The sequence below is a fragment of the Elephas maximus genome, chromosome 7 (genome assembly GCF_024166365.1).
Source record: "Elephas maximus indicus isolate mEleMax1 chromosome 7, mEleMax1 primary haplotype, whole genome shotgun sequence".
NCBI classification, from domain to species: Eukaryota; Metazoa; Chordata; class Mammalia; order Proboscidea; family Elephantidae; genus Elephas; species Elephas maximus.
The window spans coordinates 88,211,251-88,229,459 of record NC_064825.1 but is presented as its reverse complement, the minus strand read 5'-3'; the positions used below and the strand labels follow the sequence as shown (position 1 = coordinate 88,229,459).

The 18,209-nt window shown below is 42.7% G+C and overlaps 1 protein-coding gene across 5 annotated transcripts in view; it reads right to left on the bottom strand.

Moving 5' to 3' along the window:
- Nucleotides 1-12,942, bottom strand: part of TCP11L1 (t-complex 11 like 1) — a 32,181-nt gene extending 19,239 nt beyond the window's left edge. The window contains exons 1-3 of one of the 5 annotated variants that reach the window (XM_049890853.1): nucleotides 12,854-12,942; nucleotides 9,011-9,194; nucleotides 741-873 (exon numbers count right to left, since the gene is read on the bottom strand). In XM_049890853.1, the coding sequence (XP_049746810.1) occupies nucleotides 741-873; nucleotides 9,011-9,170 (293 nt within the window). In that variant the 5' untranslated portion in view covers nucleotides 9,171-9,194; nucleotides 12,854-12,942. Of the gene's footprint in view, nucleotides 1-740; nucleotides 874-9,010; nucleotides 9,195-12,416; nucleotides 12,705-12,782 lie in introns of those variants that run through there. The other 4 variants (XM_049890850.1, XM_049890852.1, XM_049890854.1 and 1 more) reach the window with 4 other exon arrangements.
- Between the last annotated feature and the right edge of the window lie 5,267 nt (nucleotides 12,943-18,209).

Here is an 18,209-nt window from a genome sequence, read left to right as displayed (position 1 = left end):
AATAAAAGGAGAGCCCTGCCCACCCACTCTTTGCCCTCTTGCCTAGGATCCTAGTGTATGATGGGATGTTCCAAGCTGCAGCAACCATGAGTCAAAGCACGAGCAAATCACAGAGGTACCATCTCACACTCACATTTCATTGTTTCTAAAACAAACCTTTTCCCCCCACATTTTAACATCTCTGAAACTTAGAGCTTTCTTAAAATTGATGGCAGTTTTACAGTTACAACGGGCAGTGTTTTTTTTTTCTTTACTGTGACAATACATTTTAAAAAGGTGCCCCTTACAATCAATAGAATTGTTTTAGATTCAATGAAATCTGTGCCTGACACTAGGGATACGGACAATAATGCATAGTCCTTGCCTTCATGGGGTTTACAGTCTGGTGAAGACAGCACTGAAACTAGCAACTACAGTGCAAAGTGATGGCTACCAAGAAAATATATGAAATGATGCAAGAAAACACAAAATGAGGCAGCTAAATCGCAGAGCAGGAGGAAGATGACAGAAAAGATGTCCAGAGGAGATGTCTAGACCTTTTATTTGTGTTTTGAAGGATCAGTGGTCCTGGGATCTGCCTTCACAATCTAGTAATTCCTAGTATAGGAGTATTTCTTAGTAATAATGCTCAAAAGGAATACTATATTTGAATACATTGGCATTAACTGACGGAAACGTCTCCAGACTGGAAAACAACAGTGTACTTCTACTTAACAAGACAACTCCATTAACCACTTTACCTGTCTTCTGGTAACTGAACTGGTTTAATCCGAAAGTCTCCATTTAGTGCGATTTCATGGGCTAGAGCCATGTTGGTGACGCCTTTTGCTGTCTCCAGGAGTTCTTCTACTGTCACAAATCGAGGAGGACTAGCTGTAATAAAACCCAGCGTTAAGAGGTTTGCTTCTCTATATCAGGCAATCATTTCAGTTATGCCTCTGGTTATTAAAATGTTCTGGCGATTTCAAACAATAACAGCATTTATCTATTTCACACTTATTTTTTCTTTTAACCTAGAATCCTAAAAGCAGAAGTTAATGTACAGTACTCAAAACAGCTGGTTTTCCCTAAGACTTGTCAATGGAAAATGATTACAGTAAATTGGGGCTGGCAAATTTAAGTTGCAGACTACCATTTTCCCAATAAGCTGAGAGTTGATTTTCTAATCTCTTTGCCTCCAGTCTACTCTAAAATAAAAAAAGGAGGCACCAGATTCTTAAATCTTCTCTTTGTCCCCACCAGCCATTTCTATTTTGTACTATCTCTAACACTGTTCTAGAAATTAATCTCTCCAAATTAAATCAGCACGGAGTCCCTTCAGGGCATCTGGTACTGCTGTAACTATGCTAAACCCACTACCCTACACAGCCGACTAAGGAAGAATATGAGAGTTCTGAACTGACCAGTGACAGAGCAGAAAGTGTGACACGAGTCAAAAACTTTAGAGTTATCTTTGATTTCTCCCTTTCCACCGCCCGGCTATCCAAGTCCTGTGTATTTTACTTCTGTGTTCAACTGCTTCATAACTAGTCTCCATATTTTTCTCTTTTGATAAGGCTTGCACATAAAAAGTTCCCACATATAAATCTTCCCAGGTGTTCTGAGCTGAGGAACAAAGGGTAATTCTTATTCTTAAAAAGTCTATGATATTGATTCTCAGACTTTAGCCTATAGCAAAATCAGTGAGGGCTTTTTAAAACAGATTGCTGGACCCCATTCTCTGGGCTTCTGATTTATCTGGTCTGGTGCAGGGCCCAAGAATTCGCATTCCTAACAAGTCTCCCCAGATGTTGATGCTGTTGGTCCCAGAAACCATGCTTTGAGAAGCATTAGTCTACTAGATGACTATACTAACTTTAAGTGATGATGGTAACATCTCGGTATAAAATGAGAGAAGTAATGTCACTCTCTGGTTTGCACAGGGATTAACAGCTATACACATAAATGATCTTATGTTAGTGAAAAGTTATTTTCCTTCTATTTGCTCACCAGAAAAAAAAAGAACCAAATCTAAGAGTTGGTCATATCCTATCGGGAAAAATCTTTACTTGGGTCAATGTTATGGATTGAATTATGTCTCCCAAAACATGTGCTGTAAATTCTAACCTCCACGCTTGTAGTTATAATTCCATTTAGGAATGGGTTGTCTTTGTTAGGTTAATGAGGCAGGATTAGTATACAGTGTATCTTGAGTCAATCTCTTTTGACACATAAAAGAGATTTAAAAAGCAAGGGAAGCAGAGATGGGGAAAGAGAGATACCAAGACACATGAAGACTGCCCAGGAGCAGAAGCTCAGAGACAAGGACCTTCCTCCAGAGCCAACAGAGAAAGAAAGCCTTCCCCTAGAGCCATCAACCTGAATTCAGACTTCTAGCCTCCAGAACTGTGAGAAAATCAATTTCTGTTTGTTAAAGCTACCCACTTGTGGTATTTCTGTTATAGCAGCACTAGATAACTAAGACAGTAACATAAAGGGAAGTTGGGAAAACATAAAATTCCTCCTCAAAAAATTCTTCTCACCATTTCCAGAGAATATTAATAAGAACACAAAATAAATAAAACTTGCTTCATGAATACTGGCAAAAGATAATATCCAAAATCAAAGCCCAGATATACCTTTTCAATTCTCAATATTGTTAAGATGTCAACTTTCCAAATTGATCTATAGATTAAATGCAACCCCAATCAAAATCCTAGCAGACTTTTTTTTCTTGAAATTGACAAACTGATTCCAAAATTTATATGGAAATGCAAAGGACCTAGAAAAGCCAAAAGAATTTTGAAAAAGGGCAAAGTTGGAGAATTTATACTAACTTATTTCAAGACTTACATAAAGCTGTAATAATAAGATAGTATATTTTCGGCATGAGGACAGATCAACTGAACAGAGCAGAAAATCCAAAAATCTATCCAGATTGACCTTTGGCCTCACGTATAAACATTAATTCAAAAATGTAAATCTATAAAACTTCCAGAATAAATATAGATGAAAATCTTTGTGACTTTGGGTTAGGCAAAGATTTCCTGGATAAGATACAAAAAGTTCAAACCATAAAATAAAAAGTTGATAAACTGGACTTTATCAAAGTTTAAAACCTTTACTACGTGAAAGATACTTGCAGTGTGATTGATTACTTTTGTGTGTGGCCTTTCTAGATATGGTCTTGAAATTCCCACCCAGGTGACTGGGCAGAACCATGTGATAGAGTAATTGTGGTCCACTAAGGGGACCAGTCAATTTTGCCTTAAAAGGAGCCTACTCCAGAAGAGAGAGGAGGATCCTACCACCAGCAAGGAAGAACAGCCAGGAGCGGAGGGTGCATTCTTTGGACCCAGGATCCCTGCACAGAGAAGCTCCGGAACCAGGAGGCCGAGAGAGACAGCACAAGCTGTAACCCTGAAGACAGTGAGAAGCAGTGGTAGGAGAGACCTGGCGGCAGGAGACAGCGTGGTAGGCTTTCTGGCCCATGCACAGACAAAGCTGAGTGCTTTTGGGTAGAGGCCTAGGACCCGGGAGAGGCATGCCTTTGAGCTCGGCTGCGAAGAGGATGTACTGATGAAAGAACTGTATCCTGAATGTTCCTGAGCCTGAATTGTAACTGTTACTTCCCTAATGAACCCCACAATCATGAGTATGGTCAGTGAGTTCTGTGTGGCCACTGCAATCAATTATCAAACCCAGCAGAGAAGTAGAGAGTGCTCTGTGAGGGTCGGTTGGCGTCAGAATTGGTAAGGATGGTGGAGAGAGGAGGCTTGTCTGGCCTCCACCTCACGGGTATCAGCCTTGCGCTGCTGATCTTGGTTCTCCTTTCAAACCCTTGTGAAGCTAAGTGAGGTCAGACTTCACCCCCAAGCTGTGTTTATAATTCTATTAAGAAAATGAAAGGGAATTCACAGAATAGGAGAAAATATTTGCAAAACATATATCCGCTAAAGGGTTTGTGTCTACAATAGATAAAGAACTCTCACAATCCAGTAATAGACAAACCACTCCGTAAAAAATGGGAAAAGATTCAAACAGACATTTCTCCCAAGAAGAAATACAAATGGCCAATTACTAATAAATGAAAAATCATGGATGAATCTTAAAAGCATTATTCCAAGTGAAAGAAGCTAGACATAGGAGAGCACATATAGTATGATTCTATTTAAGTGAAATTATACAAAAGGCTAAACTATAGTGAGAGAAAGCAGATCAGTGGTTGCCAAGGACTGAGGAAGGGGGAGAAGATTCATTGCCAAGGGGCACAAGGGAATTTTGGGGGTGATGGAAATGGTCTAGTTCATGATTGTGGTGGTAGTCACATAACTGCAAATGTATGTGTCAAAACTCATCCTATTGTATGCTTAAAATTTGTGAATTTTGTTTTATATATAGATAATACCTTAATAAAGTTGATTTTAAAAAGTCTAAGTTACTCAGTAGAAGCTGAGTATATACAAATACATACACTGACTATAAACATTCCTCAGTATAGTATATTCTGTTACCATTTATCAGAAATAGAACTTCCACTGTAGGTATATCAAGCATCAAGTTCTTATCTCTTTAAAAAGAAATTCAGAGGCAGTCACCAGGTGTAAATGCTGCATGGTAGGGGCATCTGACCACCTCTAACTTCACAAAGCCAAAGGACAATAATCATCAGCATCAACAGCCCGAGGCTGATTCCTATGAGGCAGGCTGAGGTCAGACATACCTCCTCAGTCCAACCTTTCCACCAATTCTGACACCAGCTGTCCCTCCCAGGGCACTCTACTTCTCTGCTGAGTTTAATAATCTGTTCCAACGGCCACACACGACTCACAGACCACACTCATAGTTATGGGGTTTATGAGGGAAGGAACAGGTTACAATTCAGGATCAGGAACCACTCAGGATACACTTCTTGATCAAGACAGTCTCTTCTCAGCCATGCCCACAGGTGGGCCTCTCTCTGGCCCTAGGCCCCAAGTGTTACAAAGCTCTTTAGATCTGTGAATAAGTGCCCGAGGGCATTCCACTCCGCCAGCAAACCTTGGCCTGAAGGTGCTCAGCTCTCTCCCTCCGTGGGTCGGCAAGCCTAGCTCTGCTGACAAGTGCCCAAAGGCATCCCACTCCACTAGGAAGCCTCCTGCCCAAAGGCACTCACTCAGCTCTCTCACTCAGTGGGTAGGCACACCTACTGTAACTGCCTTATTCCGTGTACCAGGAAGCTTACTGTGCCTTCTTGCACCGGTCTCCTGGTTCTCTCCATCTTCAGCTATCTCCAGTCTTACAGCTCTCTCTCTCTCTCCGTCTCCTGAGTCTAGGAAGTTCTCAGCACAGGGACCCTGGATACAAAGGACATGCTCTGCTCCCATCTTCTTCTTGGTGGTAGTGAGGTCCTCCCTGTCTGCCTCTGGGATGGTTCATTTTAATCCTAGAGGGATGGCAAAACTGACCAATTCCCTCATTAGGTTCCATACACCTTATCTGCATGGTCTCACCCCCAAAAGGGTTCCATACACTTTATTTGCACTATTAGCAAGCAAGCTATCCAACTCACTTCGTGGGTCACAAACACCTCATTTTCATAGTCCCACCCAGTCATTTGGCAGGAGTTATAAGACCACGGTGAGAAAGGTCAATTAAAAGTGATCCATTGCACTGCAGGCCACTCCTTGGCTTTTCTAGCCCTGGTTCTTTCATACTTAGAGGATAACTTCCCCTTCCCAGTCATTTTACTAGTCCAAAACAGTCATTAACAATTAGTCCTTCAGTAGGGCAGAGTCCTCAGGGTGAGGTTACTCAGGTATCAGACATTCAGGTTTGCTGCAGATATCTATCTGGTCAGGTTCTCCAAAAGTCATCTTGGCTTCACCTTTTCTGACCTCTGATAAAATTTAACTCAGACAGGGTTATTCCCTTGCTCTAAGCCTCACAAGGTAACAGCACAGCAAAACCTTTAAGGGATTTTATGTCTGGTCATTGCACTCTAGTTCAGCAGTGCCTCTCCCTTAGTCCACTCTTTCAGTTACTGTTTCTACAATTACAGTTTTTACAATCACAATTAACTCTGTTAAAAATCATTTCTCACAGCTGAATCATATAATTTTATCAGTATCTTCCTCCACCCTCTTTCCCAGACCCATCAAGAAAAGAGGAAACTACTCAGTGGGGATCTTCCCTTGTCCCCTTCATTTTGAGTGTAAGCGCACCCAAAAAAGCATGTAAACTAGCCACTTCATGCATTTATCTCCCCCCATTTTAGATACCTAATGTTTAAATTGTCCACCCCTATCAAACCAGTATATTGAGGAGACAAGCATGTTCCTTGGTCTGAGGAATCTTCTGTTCTGGTTGGAACTTTGAGCATCTGCATCCATAAGCAAAGTCCAGTCCACAGCAAGCCATCCAATTGCAGCAATTTCCACCAGCTCACTGTGCCAAACATCTCTCTCTCTCTCTCTTCATTCGGTCAGGCTCTGGTCAGCTCATCTATAGCTCCTGTGGGCTGGGTTATCCGGCACCACCCATAGGCTCAGGAGTCCACACAGCTCCCTGCACTTCAGATCTGCCAGTCCTTTCCCTCTCATCCCTGGCCTCCATGGGCTAGGTCAACAGGTGCCAATACAACATGTCCAAACTCAGCCCATCTCTATTGCTGTGGTCACCACAAGTGAGTACACAGGGATGACTACTTGCCAGTTCCCTTTAACTTCCAGTTCTCGAAGGGAGCTCTTCTGATGCGCACTGACTTTTCCTGCCTAGATGCAAACCTTGCTCAAAATTCAAAAAGCAAAACAGTCATTCCCCATCCCCCCAGGTCCTTCATTCAAATGCAAATATCCTGCTCTTTCAGCAGTTCTGGGTGGGTCTGCTTATCAAATGCAAATTTCCTGCTGGAAAGATTCTGAGCAGGGCTCATGTTTTCAACTTGTTATCGTTAGGTGCCTTCAGTTGGTTCCAACTCACAGCGACCTTACATATAAAAAAAAAACCAAACCCACTGCCATCCAGTTGCTTCTGACTCATAGCAACCCTATAAGACAGAGCAGAACTGCCCCATAGGGATTCCAAGGAGCAGCTGGTAGATTAGCAGCCTTTTGGTTAGACGCCAAGCTCTTAACCACTGAACCAACAGGGCTCCAGCCTAAGTGCAACAGAGGCAGACACTGCCTGGTCCTGCACCATCTCACAGTCATTGCCATGTTTGAGCTCAGTGTTGCAGCCACTGTGTCAATGTATCTTGTTGAGTGTCTTCCTCTTTTTCACTAATCCTCTACCTTACCAAGCATGATGTCCTTCTCCAAGGACAAGTCCCTCCTGATAACATGTCCAAAGTACACGAGCTAAAGTCTCTCCATCCTTGTTTCTAAGGAGCATTCTGGCTGTAGTTCTTCCAAAACAGATTTGTTCATTCTTCTGGCAGTCCATGGGATATTCAAAATTCTTCACCAACACCATAATTCAAGGGCATCAGTTCTTCTTCGGTCTTCTTTACTCACTGTCCAGCTTTCATGTGTGTACAAGGCAATCTGCTCCAGTAAAGATTACAGCCTAGAAAACCCTATGGGGCAGTTCTACTCTGTCACATGGGGTTCCTACAAGTTAAAATAGACAGCACCTAACAACAACACAGTGATGCAGAGGTGCCTAGATGGCACGAATGGTTTGTGCTCAACTGGTAAACCTAAAGGTTGGCAGTTTAAAACCATCCAGTGGTACCACAGAAGAAGAGGCCTGCTGATCAGCTTCTGTAAAGATTATAGCCAGAAAGCCTATGGAGTAGTTCTACTCTGTAATACATGGTGCTGCCATGAGTTAGAATCGACTTAACGGCAACCAACAACAACAACATAGCCATACAACTTAGTGAACAACATGGGAGACTTCACCTCAACTTTTGAAGAGAGCCTGAGTTGTAATAACAGCCATAAAAAACAGTAAGGTTACATATATTTTAATTACATATATTTTACCCTGGAATTTATTTTACTATACTAAATGAAAACCACATTAAGTTAAACATGCTCTTCGGGAGGCTGACAAACAGATTTTATTTTAAAGATGAGAAAACAGAAGCTAAGTATACATACTGGAGACAAGCCTAACATGTACAGTATAAACTATGTTATTAACAGCATGTTTCCCCAATACAATTTCACCTAGTAGTATACTTATCAAATCTATGTGATAATAAACTATGATTAAATGGGGTCCACTAATGTTTGCTAAAAGAACTTTATATTGGTCAATAAACCACTTGGGAAGGGCTTTGATCACTGTAGAAGAAACAAACCTCAAAACCCAGAAATGTTTGTACTTCTTCCAAATATGCAGAATTACTGATCATCTACACTTTAAAGAGATAATATCAACACTGACATTTTTAGACTATGAAACTTCCTCTTAAAACTTTTCATTTTTGGACTCATTTCAAAAGGCTTATGTATTCTTAATGAAAGATGTGAGTTGGGGCACCTTCTGGGAAGACACATAGAAACTGCCACCCTTTCATCTACTAGGCTTGCTCCCGCCAGGGCTCTGAAATGAATGACTTCACCACACCACACACATTCAGCAAACTGAATCCCCTCAACCTCATGGGAACTAAGCCCTTAAGCAGTGAAGTTAGGGTGTGGGGAACTCACATTCAAAAACCATTTTTTTTTCCACCTGCACAAGTACAGTCCTGGCTGGAATAGGCCTCAGACTTTTCAAACACTCTTTTAAGTAAAGCTTCAATTTGTACTCCACCCTCCAAATTCTCAAGGTGCTTCAGAGAGATTGGAATGTCAGTGAAGGACAAGGACAGGAACATTCTGGACATTATTCTAAATTTTAATTTCTCATGCAATTGAATACCCACAAGTGACTAGGCTGCCAGTCTAGAGACTACTGCTATTTTAAATGCTAATTATTGTCAATGTTATCATATTATCAGAACCTTTTAGCTCAGGGCTACAGGAATGAGGAAGCCTAGTAAAAATATCATTTGAAAACAGTCATAATGTTTTTTCTAACCGAAGTTAAATTCGCTTACAGTGAGGTCTTTGCACTCTTTCCAGGGGGCTAGGAGAGCCCGGCTTTATTCTTTTCTGTAAAGCTTCATCAGAACCTTCCACAGCTCCTTCGAGGTCTTGCTCAGAATCACCTGATTTTCCTGCTTCATTTATGTTAGGCTTGTCAAGGTTTTCAGACATTCTTAATTGAGTTTATTCACTTTCCTAGGAAAGGAAGAAAAGCAATGAATCAAAAGTGTTCTAATTCTTTCACCAACTAGCAGTGTGACCTTGCCACATCATTTAACCTCTTTGGGTTTCAGTTTTCACTTCTGTAAAATAAATGGTCTTGCTGAGATCTTATCCAGCTATGTGATTCTACTTCAATGATTAAATAGGTACTTGTGAAATGACACTTGAATTTATCAAATTTATGGACTTGTATCTCAGATAGGAGCCCTGGTGGCACAGTGGTTAAGCACTTGGCTGCTAACCAAAAGGTCGAAGTTTTGAACCCACCAGCTGCTTCGCTGGAAAAAGATGTGACAGCCTGTTTCTGTAAAGATTTATAGCCTTGGAAACCCTATGGGGCAGTTCTATTCTGTCCTATAGGGTCGCTAAGAGTTGGAAACAACTCGACAGCAGTGAGTGTGGTTTAGTTTTTTTGGTATCTCAGATAAACCAAACAAAAAAAACTACTACCATTGAGTCTATTCCAATCCATATTGACCCTCTAGGACAGAGCAGAACTGCCCCATAGGGTTTCCAAGGTGGATGCAAACTGCTAAACTTTTGGCTGGCAGCCGATCTCTTAACCACTGCACCACCAGGGCTCGGTAGCTCAGAAAGACAGCAACAAGTCTGAATATTCTTGTCCCACTCCGGAGTCCCATGTCACAAAAACAGAGGGCCTTAAACTACTATCACACTGTAAGCTGCCTGCTTCTATTTTAATCAAAGAGGGTAATTAAATCTTAATTTTTTTTACTTCCATTCCTGAGAGGTGGTAGGAAAACTTCTTGGAAATAATGCCTTTAATCAGGCATTCAAGTGAACACACTATGCTGAGGAGCTGACTCCCTGATCCTATTATGTGGATAAGATACCTAGGATGACAGACAGGATGTAGTATCTTATGATGTGTTTGAGAGGAAATGTGTGGGGCAGATGCTTTTATTCCTTCCTAGTCAGCAGGAAAAGACACTGAGTAAAATACAAAGTTGCAAACAACCATAATGTATGTGGTTGAATACGATTTTATTTATTTTTTTTTGTAGTTGATGGTTACCAGTGACCAGCTGCCCTCGAGTGAATCCTGATTCATGGCTATCCTATGTGTGTCAGGGTGGAATTTTGCTCCATATAGTTTTCAATGGCTGATTTTCTTGGAAGTAGATTGCCAGGTCTTTCTTCCTAAGTGCCTCAAGATGGACTCAGATCTCCAACCTATCTATAAGTAGCTAAGTGATTTAATCAATTGTACCACCCAGGGACTCTAGCTGCTGATTAGAACAGGAATAACACTTGACATTTTGGTAGAGGCCAGTTAATAAAGTTCTAGAATAGTAGCCTCTCTTATTTACTGTAAACAAAATTGTTAATTTTTTCTTCCTAGGTTTCTCTATTCCTACTAAAAAAGTGGGAAGAAAGACACGATATTCTTGCATTTACAATACTGAAAATAATTAGCATTTGTACTGTTAGCACTCGAAGATCACAAAACATTTTCATAAACACTAATTAGGCTTTATTACTTACCCAGAAGGTAATCAAGGGATCAAAGGAAATGTCAACTGCTTTAAGGAGGTTTGGCAGATTCTCTTCCACACATTAGACAGAGAATAAACACTTGACATAATTATTTGAAATCTCAGACCCCCGTTAAACAGAATGAAGTTATTACAATTTAAATTTCCATACTATATTATTCATATGAAGGATGCTTTAATGTATTTCCCCTTTCTAGTCCCACTTTAAACAACACCTTCTCCAGATATCCATCTTCTCTCTGTTCTAAATCCTATTAGCCTCTGGAAATACTCCAAAATCCAAAAGACAACATTACTAGCATATTCTATGAAACAGGAAAGGCAACAACATTTCTAATTTTACCCCCTTCACATGCTAAGAATGAGCACCAGAAAGATGGAGTTCCTCTGCAGGGAGAGGAAAGGTGAGCATTTGCAGGTCTCCGATACTTGGCTTAACAAATTAACCCTATCCTTTCAAGATTCAGCACAGGTCCCACCTCCTCCTATGACAGACACTTCCCCATGACATTTCCCCAACCTCAGCAGTGTTTACTCTTTTTCTCTGAACTCCTGTAGGGCTGGTTGCTAGACAACTGGCATTGATCACTGCCTTAAATTCAATTCAAAATAATACTTATCTAAACAGGGATAGAAAGATGAAAAGGCATCCTCTAGAAGGAGAGACAGGTGTACTTACAAGTAGCTATAATGTAACTTAAGCCTTAGCGGTATTATGAAACTAATTCTGCCTGGGAGAAGGTTGGGAAAAGCTTCCCAGAAAAGGTGACATTTGAGCTGGTCCTTGAGGGGAGGAGTAAGATTTCACCCAATTAAAAAAACGTCTGGGGAGGAGGGGAGGTAAAAAGAAAGAGGGCATCCACTCGGAGGATATGAGCTCAAAAGCACAGGAAAATGAGTATAAGTAGACTAGTAAGTGCTAAGTGAAGAAGCTGGAAAGATAGGTTGGGGACCAGGTCATAAAATTACTAGTTTGCTGTCCTTTTCTCTCTCTCTCTCTCTCTCTTTAACTCTTCACCTAGATTTTGAACTTCTTAAGGGGCAGGATCAACCATATTTCCTACATAATGCTCCATAAATATATGCCCCAACCACTATTTTGTTGATAGAGATGAATCCTTTTCATCTCTATGATGTCAGTGACTGTGGGAGGATGGTGTTGGTCTCAAACATACCTGGGTCCCAATAACGGCTCTTTACTAGCTGTGTCACTTTATTTTCCTCACCTGTAAAATCAGCTACCTACTTCCTCGGTTTGGGAAAGATCAAATGAGAGAGCGTGCATAACAGCGCCTGGTTTATAACAGCCTTTCCACAAATGGTAACCTAACTACAGGGCTATAGGGTTCTGCGTGGAACCCTTTCCCTGCTTACGCTGTGCTTGTTCATTCATCAACCCTAAAAAAAAAAAAAGAAAAAAAAAACAAATCCACAGCCGTCTAGTCCATTCTGACTCACAGCGACCCTATATGACAGAGTAGAACTGCCCCACAGGATTTCCAAGGCTGTAAATCTTTACAGAAGCAGACTGCCACGTCCTTCTCCCGCCGAGAGGCTGGGTGGGTTCGAACGGCCGACCCTCAGCTTAGCAGCTGAACGCTAGAGCTTTTAAGTACTGCGCCATCAGGGCTCCTAGTGCTGTGTCTAACAAGGGAACGGAGGGTAAGAGGATCCTCACACTTGCCATGTAGATCGTCTTCTATCTGAGCTGCACGCCGGACCTCAGCTAGACACAGAGGGTCCACGGGAGAAAAGGCCTTTCAGCAAAGGAAAGAGGCTCTGCTCACCGACGCTGGGAATCACTTCCTTTGGCAGCCGGGGTCACTCATCCCAGCGTCCCAATTCCGTTGTAAACAACTGTTTGGGCTGATGAGGGAGTGGCAGGGCCGAGAGCAAGCAAAAGATGGGTGCGCGCCTAGCGGACGGCCCCAGGGGTGGGACAAAGGCTGCCCTAAGGCTCAACCCGCCTGCTGTCCCTGCCTCTTCCTCTTCTCCACCCCGACATCACCGGGGCCCAACCTGTCGGGAAAAGCCGGACACGTGCCTGTGATTTCGACCTCTGCTCTCCCGCGCGGGCCCCGCGGAGCTGCCAGCCTGCGCGCCTGCTTCTCTCACCTGCCGCGGAGCAGGCGTTTTCGCTGTTACAGCTCCCGCCGTGACTCAGACGAAGGCCGGCGCCACGGCGGGGGCGGGGAGCAGTGCGCGGCGGGCGGGGGCGGTCCAGCTCCGTCTCTCCCAGGCCTCATCTCTCGCCGCGCCACCGACGGCCTACCCCTCCGGCCCCTGTGGGCCAGGGCCAGAGCCGCGGCTCCTCACCGTCGGGAAGTGGGAGGCCGTTCCGAGCTGGGCGGTGCCCGCCCCAAGCAGGGGCGGTGCCATTTTACTGTACGGAAAGTCAGAAGGCGGGGCCCAGAGAATGAAACAGGCAGAGGCGGCTCGGAGCCGAGAGCAGCTGGTCTCTCGCAGGAAGGCGCCATGTTTCCGTACGGAAATGAGGGCGTTCATCCACCAGGAGTGGCAGCGAGGGAGGAACGTGAGGGAGAGAAAGAGCATAAAGGAAAAAGAAAGGCCTTTAGGAGCAACCGCGTTTAAAGCCATACTCGCCCGGGTTTTAAAATTTAAGCGTTCATACTTTGTAGCTGCAGTAGCTGCATAGTTTATTCCTTAGTCCCAGGTGGTGGGTGCCGTGACTGTCTAGTTGCTGCTTCAAGGAAACCATGCTTTTCTCAGCCTGTAGTTAGCAGTAGAATAGCCAGCTAGCTACACGAATAGGAAGTTTGTGTTTGTAGCCTGGTCTTAAAAAATAAATAGTATATGAATCTTACGTATAAAAATGCTTTAAAATTTAGCATAAATGATGCGTGCCTTCAACAAAATGAATAATCAAGTCTCCTTACTACTTGTTAAATTTAAAAAACTAGAACAAAACAAGATGGAGTGGAATTAGTGCTTTCAAACACTACTTCTAAGTAGATCAAGTGTAAGCAATTTTTCCTGAAGTATTGAAGGCTGTGTACAATACAGCACCCTCAAAACAGTCACTAACTAGCATATTAACATATTTTTTCCTTTAACATAATTAAAAAAAAAAGTCCTCAGATGAGAAGTTCTCATTTTAGGAGAAAAAGTTTTTAAGGTAACTGTAACTGTTGTGATTCATGAGGAAACCATTCAGTTCTCACTTGAGTCCAGGCTAATGTACAATAAAATGGTTCTCAACCCTGACTACACTCCTGGCCTTAAAAAAAAAGTTCTAAAATTAACCATACAAAAACTCTGGAAGTAATGCCAGGCAAGGATTTTTAAAAGCTTCCCAGGTGAGTCTATGTGTAGTCAGGCTAGAACCACTTCTCTAGTGAGATTTAACCATCACTCCCAGGTGAGAGTCCCCTCTTTCCTTGAAGGAGTAATATCAATTTTCACTTGTTGAGACAATACCAAAAATAATTCTGCTATGGTTTGGAATGGTTTACCATTTATCTTTTGATATATTTGAATTGTTTCCTTTAAGTATTAAAACATGGACACATGTTCCAGTTTGATCTTTGACTGCAAGGACTGGAAACTCAAATTACCTCAGGGCAAAGGGAGTTCACTTCAAGGCTACACAGGGCTTGGAAGGAGAAAAGTGGGCAGCTGCTGTAGAGACAAGCTACTGCTGTTATCACCTCTCCAGGCCACACAGGATCTGGCCACATCTCTGCTTTTTTGCTGAAGTCTACTCTTTTCTCTCTGCGCTGCTGTGGGGTAAAGGGGTCAACATTATCCAAAGAATTTGGGCTTTATCCTCAGTTCCTGAAAGAAAAACTCTAAAACCTTAGTGTCTTTTATGATACCTCTAGACCAAACTTGAGAGTTTATGCTAATGAGATGACTCAGGTGGAGGCTGGCCAGGCCAGAAAGACCATCTTGTGATGGGGCGGGGAGGGGACATGGAAGCTTCTTGTTGGGAACCCTCCCAGAACTCTATGTGTCTCTTCATTCTTATAATTGTGATTTTAAGTATAGTGCTTTCCATGAGTACTGTGACATTCTAGCACGTTATCAAACTCAAGGGAGCAGTGGGAGCCACAGGTCTAAAGTGAGGGGGGCCCTGGAGGCCCCTGAACTTACAGCTGGTATTCTGAAAGGTTAGAGGGAACCCCCAAATTTGTAGCCAGCAGGTCAGAAGTAAGAGTGTCATGGGGCAGTCCCAAGCTTGCAGCAGGCATCTGAGGTATTGGGTGGACTTGGAAGTCTGGAGGACTGTGCCCTTGTGAGAGGTCTGACCTAGTTCCCGGTAGTTAGGATTAGAGGAAGAAGTGCTGCAAGTGCAGCTGGCACTGGGACAAAAGTGGAACAGAATAAGAGATTGCATCAATTTGATCAATACTGTTTGGTATTAAAGAAGTGAAATTTTGACTTTTTCCAAGCAACTATAGACTGGTTTCTCTATTTTCTCAGTTGTTACTCCCTCATCATTTGTTGTTGTTGTTAGGAGCTGTTGAGTCAGTTCCAACTCATAGCAACTGTATGTACAACAGAAGAAACACTGCCCAGTCCTGTGCCATCCTCACAATTGTTGGTATACTTGAGCCTATTGTTACAACCAGTGTATTGATCCTTCACATTGAGGATCTTCCTCTTTTTTATCATTTAATTTACCCATATAAAATTTGATTGGCCAAGCTGATTTTTTGTGCAAAGTCAGTCTCATTAGCCTACAGGTAGGCTGCCCTTGAATCAGGTGCTCAGCCCTGGTCTACTCAGCTTGGTGGTGGAGGCTCACACTCATCTAGGCATCATAAATATAAGTGGGGAGAGTTCCCCCTGAGGGCATCATAGATGAATGAATGAGCCACAGCAGTGATTAACAGATCTAGAGTGACACAACAGGGTTGCTCATGACATTCAGGGTAGCCTGGGACCTCCAGTTTAAAACTTCGACAATGCTTGCAGTGAACATGACCAACTTTTCTTAAAATTTTATCCTATTCTTGCTTATGCAGTTTGAGGTAAACTGTTTTCTTCACATTGGGGTGTAATCCATAGTGAAGGCTGTAGTCTTTACCAATTGCAATTTATGGACTTTATGTGGATCCTTATTTGAAAAAAACGTCAAAATCATAACATTTGGACATTGACTACATATTTGATATTCAGGAACTGTGGGTTTTGTGTGTATGTGATAATGATATGATGATGTTTTTAACATCCTTTAAGCAGTACATACTAAAATTTTACAGATGAAGTGATATGTCTGAAATATGCTGGTGGAGATGTGGGGGCAAGAAGGCAGAGTAGTCAGATGCGTCCTGTGGTCCCTCTTACAACAAAGACCCGAAAAAACAAGTGAATCCATTATATATGACAATCTAGGAGCCCTGAACATCGAAGGCAAAATGGAGGAATCAGACTGAGGGACAGGGAGAGGGAAAGACAGTTCAGAAAAGAGGAGTTGCCAGACCTGACCCAGTGGGAACTAGCACCCCGCAGGTCGATTCCGCCGCTGCTGTGAGCATGGTAAGGCAAACAGGCGTTCAAGACACGTTATCCACATTGGGAGGGACCAAGCGGCAGAGAGTCCACACATGCCTCCAGAATCAATAAAAAGCAGGATCAACTGGCAAAAGATAGGTACACACATCTAACCTAGCACGAGGGTCAAAAAATATCCCTTTGGGATAAAGCTCTCTCTCATTTACATGACCCTTCCCGCTGTGCATGAGGTTCCAAGCTGCCTTCACTGAGAGCCACTTTCCCTGCACCAGAAGTAGGACCTATCGCGCCCTGAGCCATGCTCCCAGCTTTGGAGAAGGAATTAACAAACAGGGAAAAAATAATGTCAGCTCCCCTATGCTGGGAACTCAGGGCAGAAAGGCATAAGGGGCCCACAGACTTTGAATGCCTCTCACCCCTGCATAAACCTATGTGGATCCATTTCAACAGCGTAGGCCCTCACGAGCACAGTACAAAAGGGTATATATCTGAAGTCTAACTTCAACTGTTTCAGCTATATGGTGGAGAGGCAGGTTTGTGATGTTTGACGCCACTCTGCCTATTAAACAGGTTCCCCACCTACCCACATCAGGAGCCTGAGCACTGGTGGCTCCACCTGTGCAACCTAGCCACCTGCAACAGGAGTCCAAGGATAAGTGGTACCTCCCAGTCCTTACAGCCAATAGCACTGGATGCCCTTTGTCTGGCTGCAAAACCCACCCACCAACGTGCTGTAGGTAACAGGGACATACTTTCCTCACAGACACTCAGGCAGTTGTCAGCCCCCTGCCTTGCTCAGCACATGACTCCCTACTGCAGCCAGATACCTGTGCCTGTGCCAATCACCCCTGCTCATTTAGAACTGTAGGTGAGAGCCTGGACCACACACTTGGTGACCAACTACCCGGACACCTAAGCTAAATCCATACAAGAAAAGTAAATGAACTCCTGGGCTCATATACCTAGCAACAGCTCTAACCACCTGGTGACACAACATTAGAGCTTCAAAGGTGCCAATAATCAAACCAGTTCACTCAAGCAGCCTATTTGGGCATATCAAAACAAGAAGCTAGGACACAGTAAGTAAACATAAAATAAATAAATACAATAACTTATTGATGGCTTGGAAAACAACAGTCAATATCAAATCACATAAACAGGCAGACCATGATGGCTTCAGCAAGCTCCCAAAACAAAGAATCAAGAAATCTTCCAGATGAAGATAACTTCCTGGAATTACCAGAGGTAGAACAGAAAAGATTCATCTACAGAACTCTTCAAGAGATCAGACAGGAGACCACGCAAAACACAAAACAAGCCAAGGAACACAAAGAAAAAGCATAAGAGGAACTAAAGAAGATTGGAGAAGAGCATAATGACAAATTTAATAGGCTGCAAGAATCCATAGTGACACAGCAAACAGAAACCCAGATGATTAACAACAAAATTTCAGAGTTAGATAACTCAATAGAAAGTCATAGCAGCAGAATTGAGGAAATAGGAGGCAGAATTGGTGAGCTTAAAGATAAAGCACTTGACACCAACATATTTGAGGAAAAATCAGATGAAAGAATTTCAATAAATGAAGAAACCCTAAGAATTATGTGGGACTCTATCAAGAGGAACAACCTGAGTGAATGGAGGACCAGAACCAGGGCGGGATGGGAGGAGGGAATAACAGAAAATACAGAGAGAATTGTTGAAGATTTGCTGGCAGGAAACTTCCCTGATATCGTAAAATATGAGAAGATTAAAAAAAAAAACCCTTTTGGATAGCTATCTTCTCATATATCATATCATATCGCTATCCAAAATGCTCACTGAACCCCATACAAGGTAGATCCCAAAAGAAAGTCACCAAGACATATTATAATAAAACTTGCCAAAACCAAAGATAGAGAATTTTAAGAGTGGCTAAGGATAAACGAGAAGTCACCTACAAAGGAGAGTCAATAAGCTCAGACTACTCAGATGAAACCATGCAGGCAAGAGG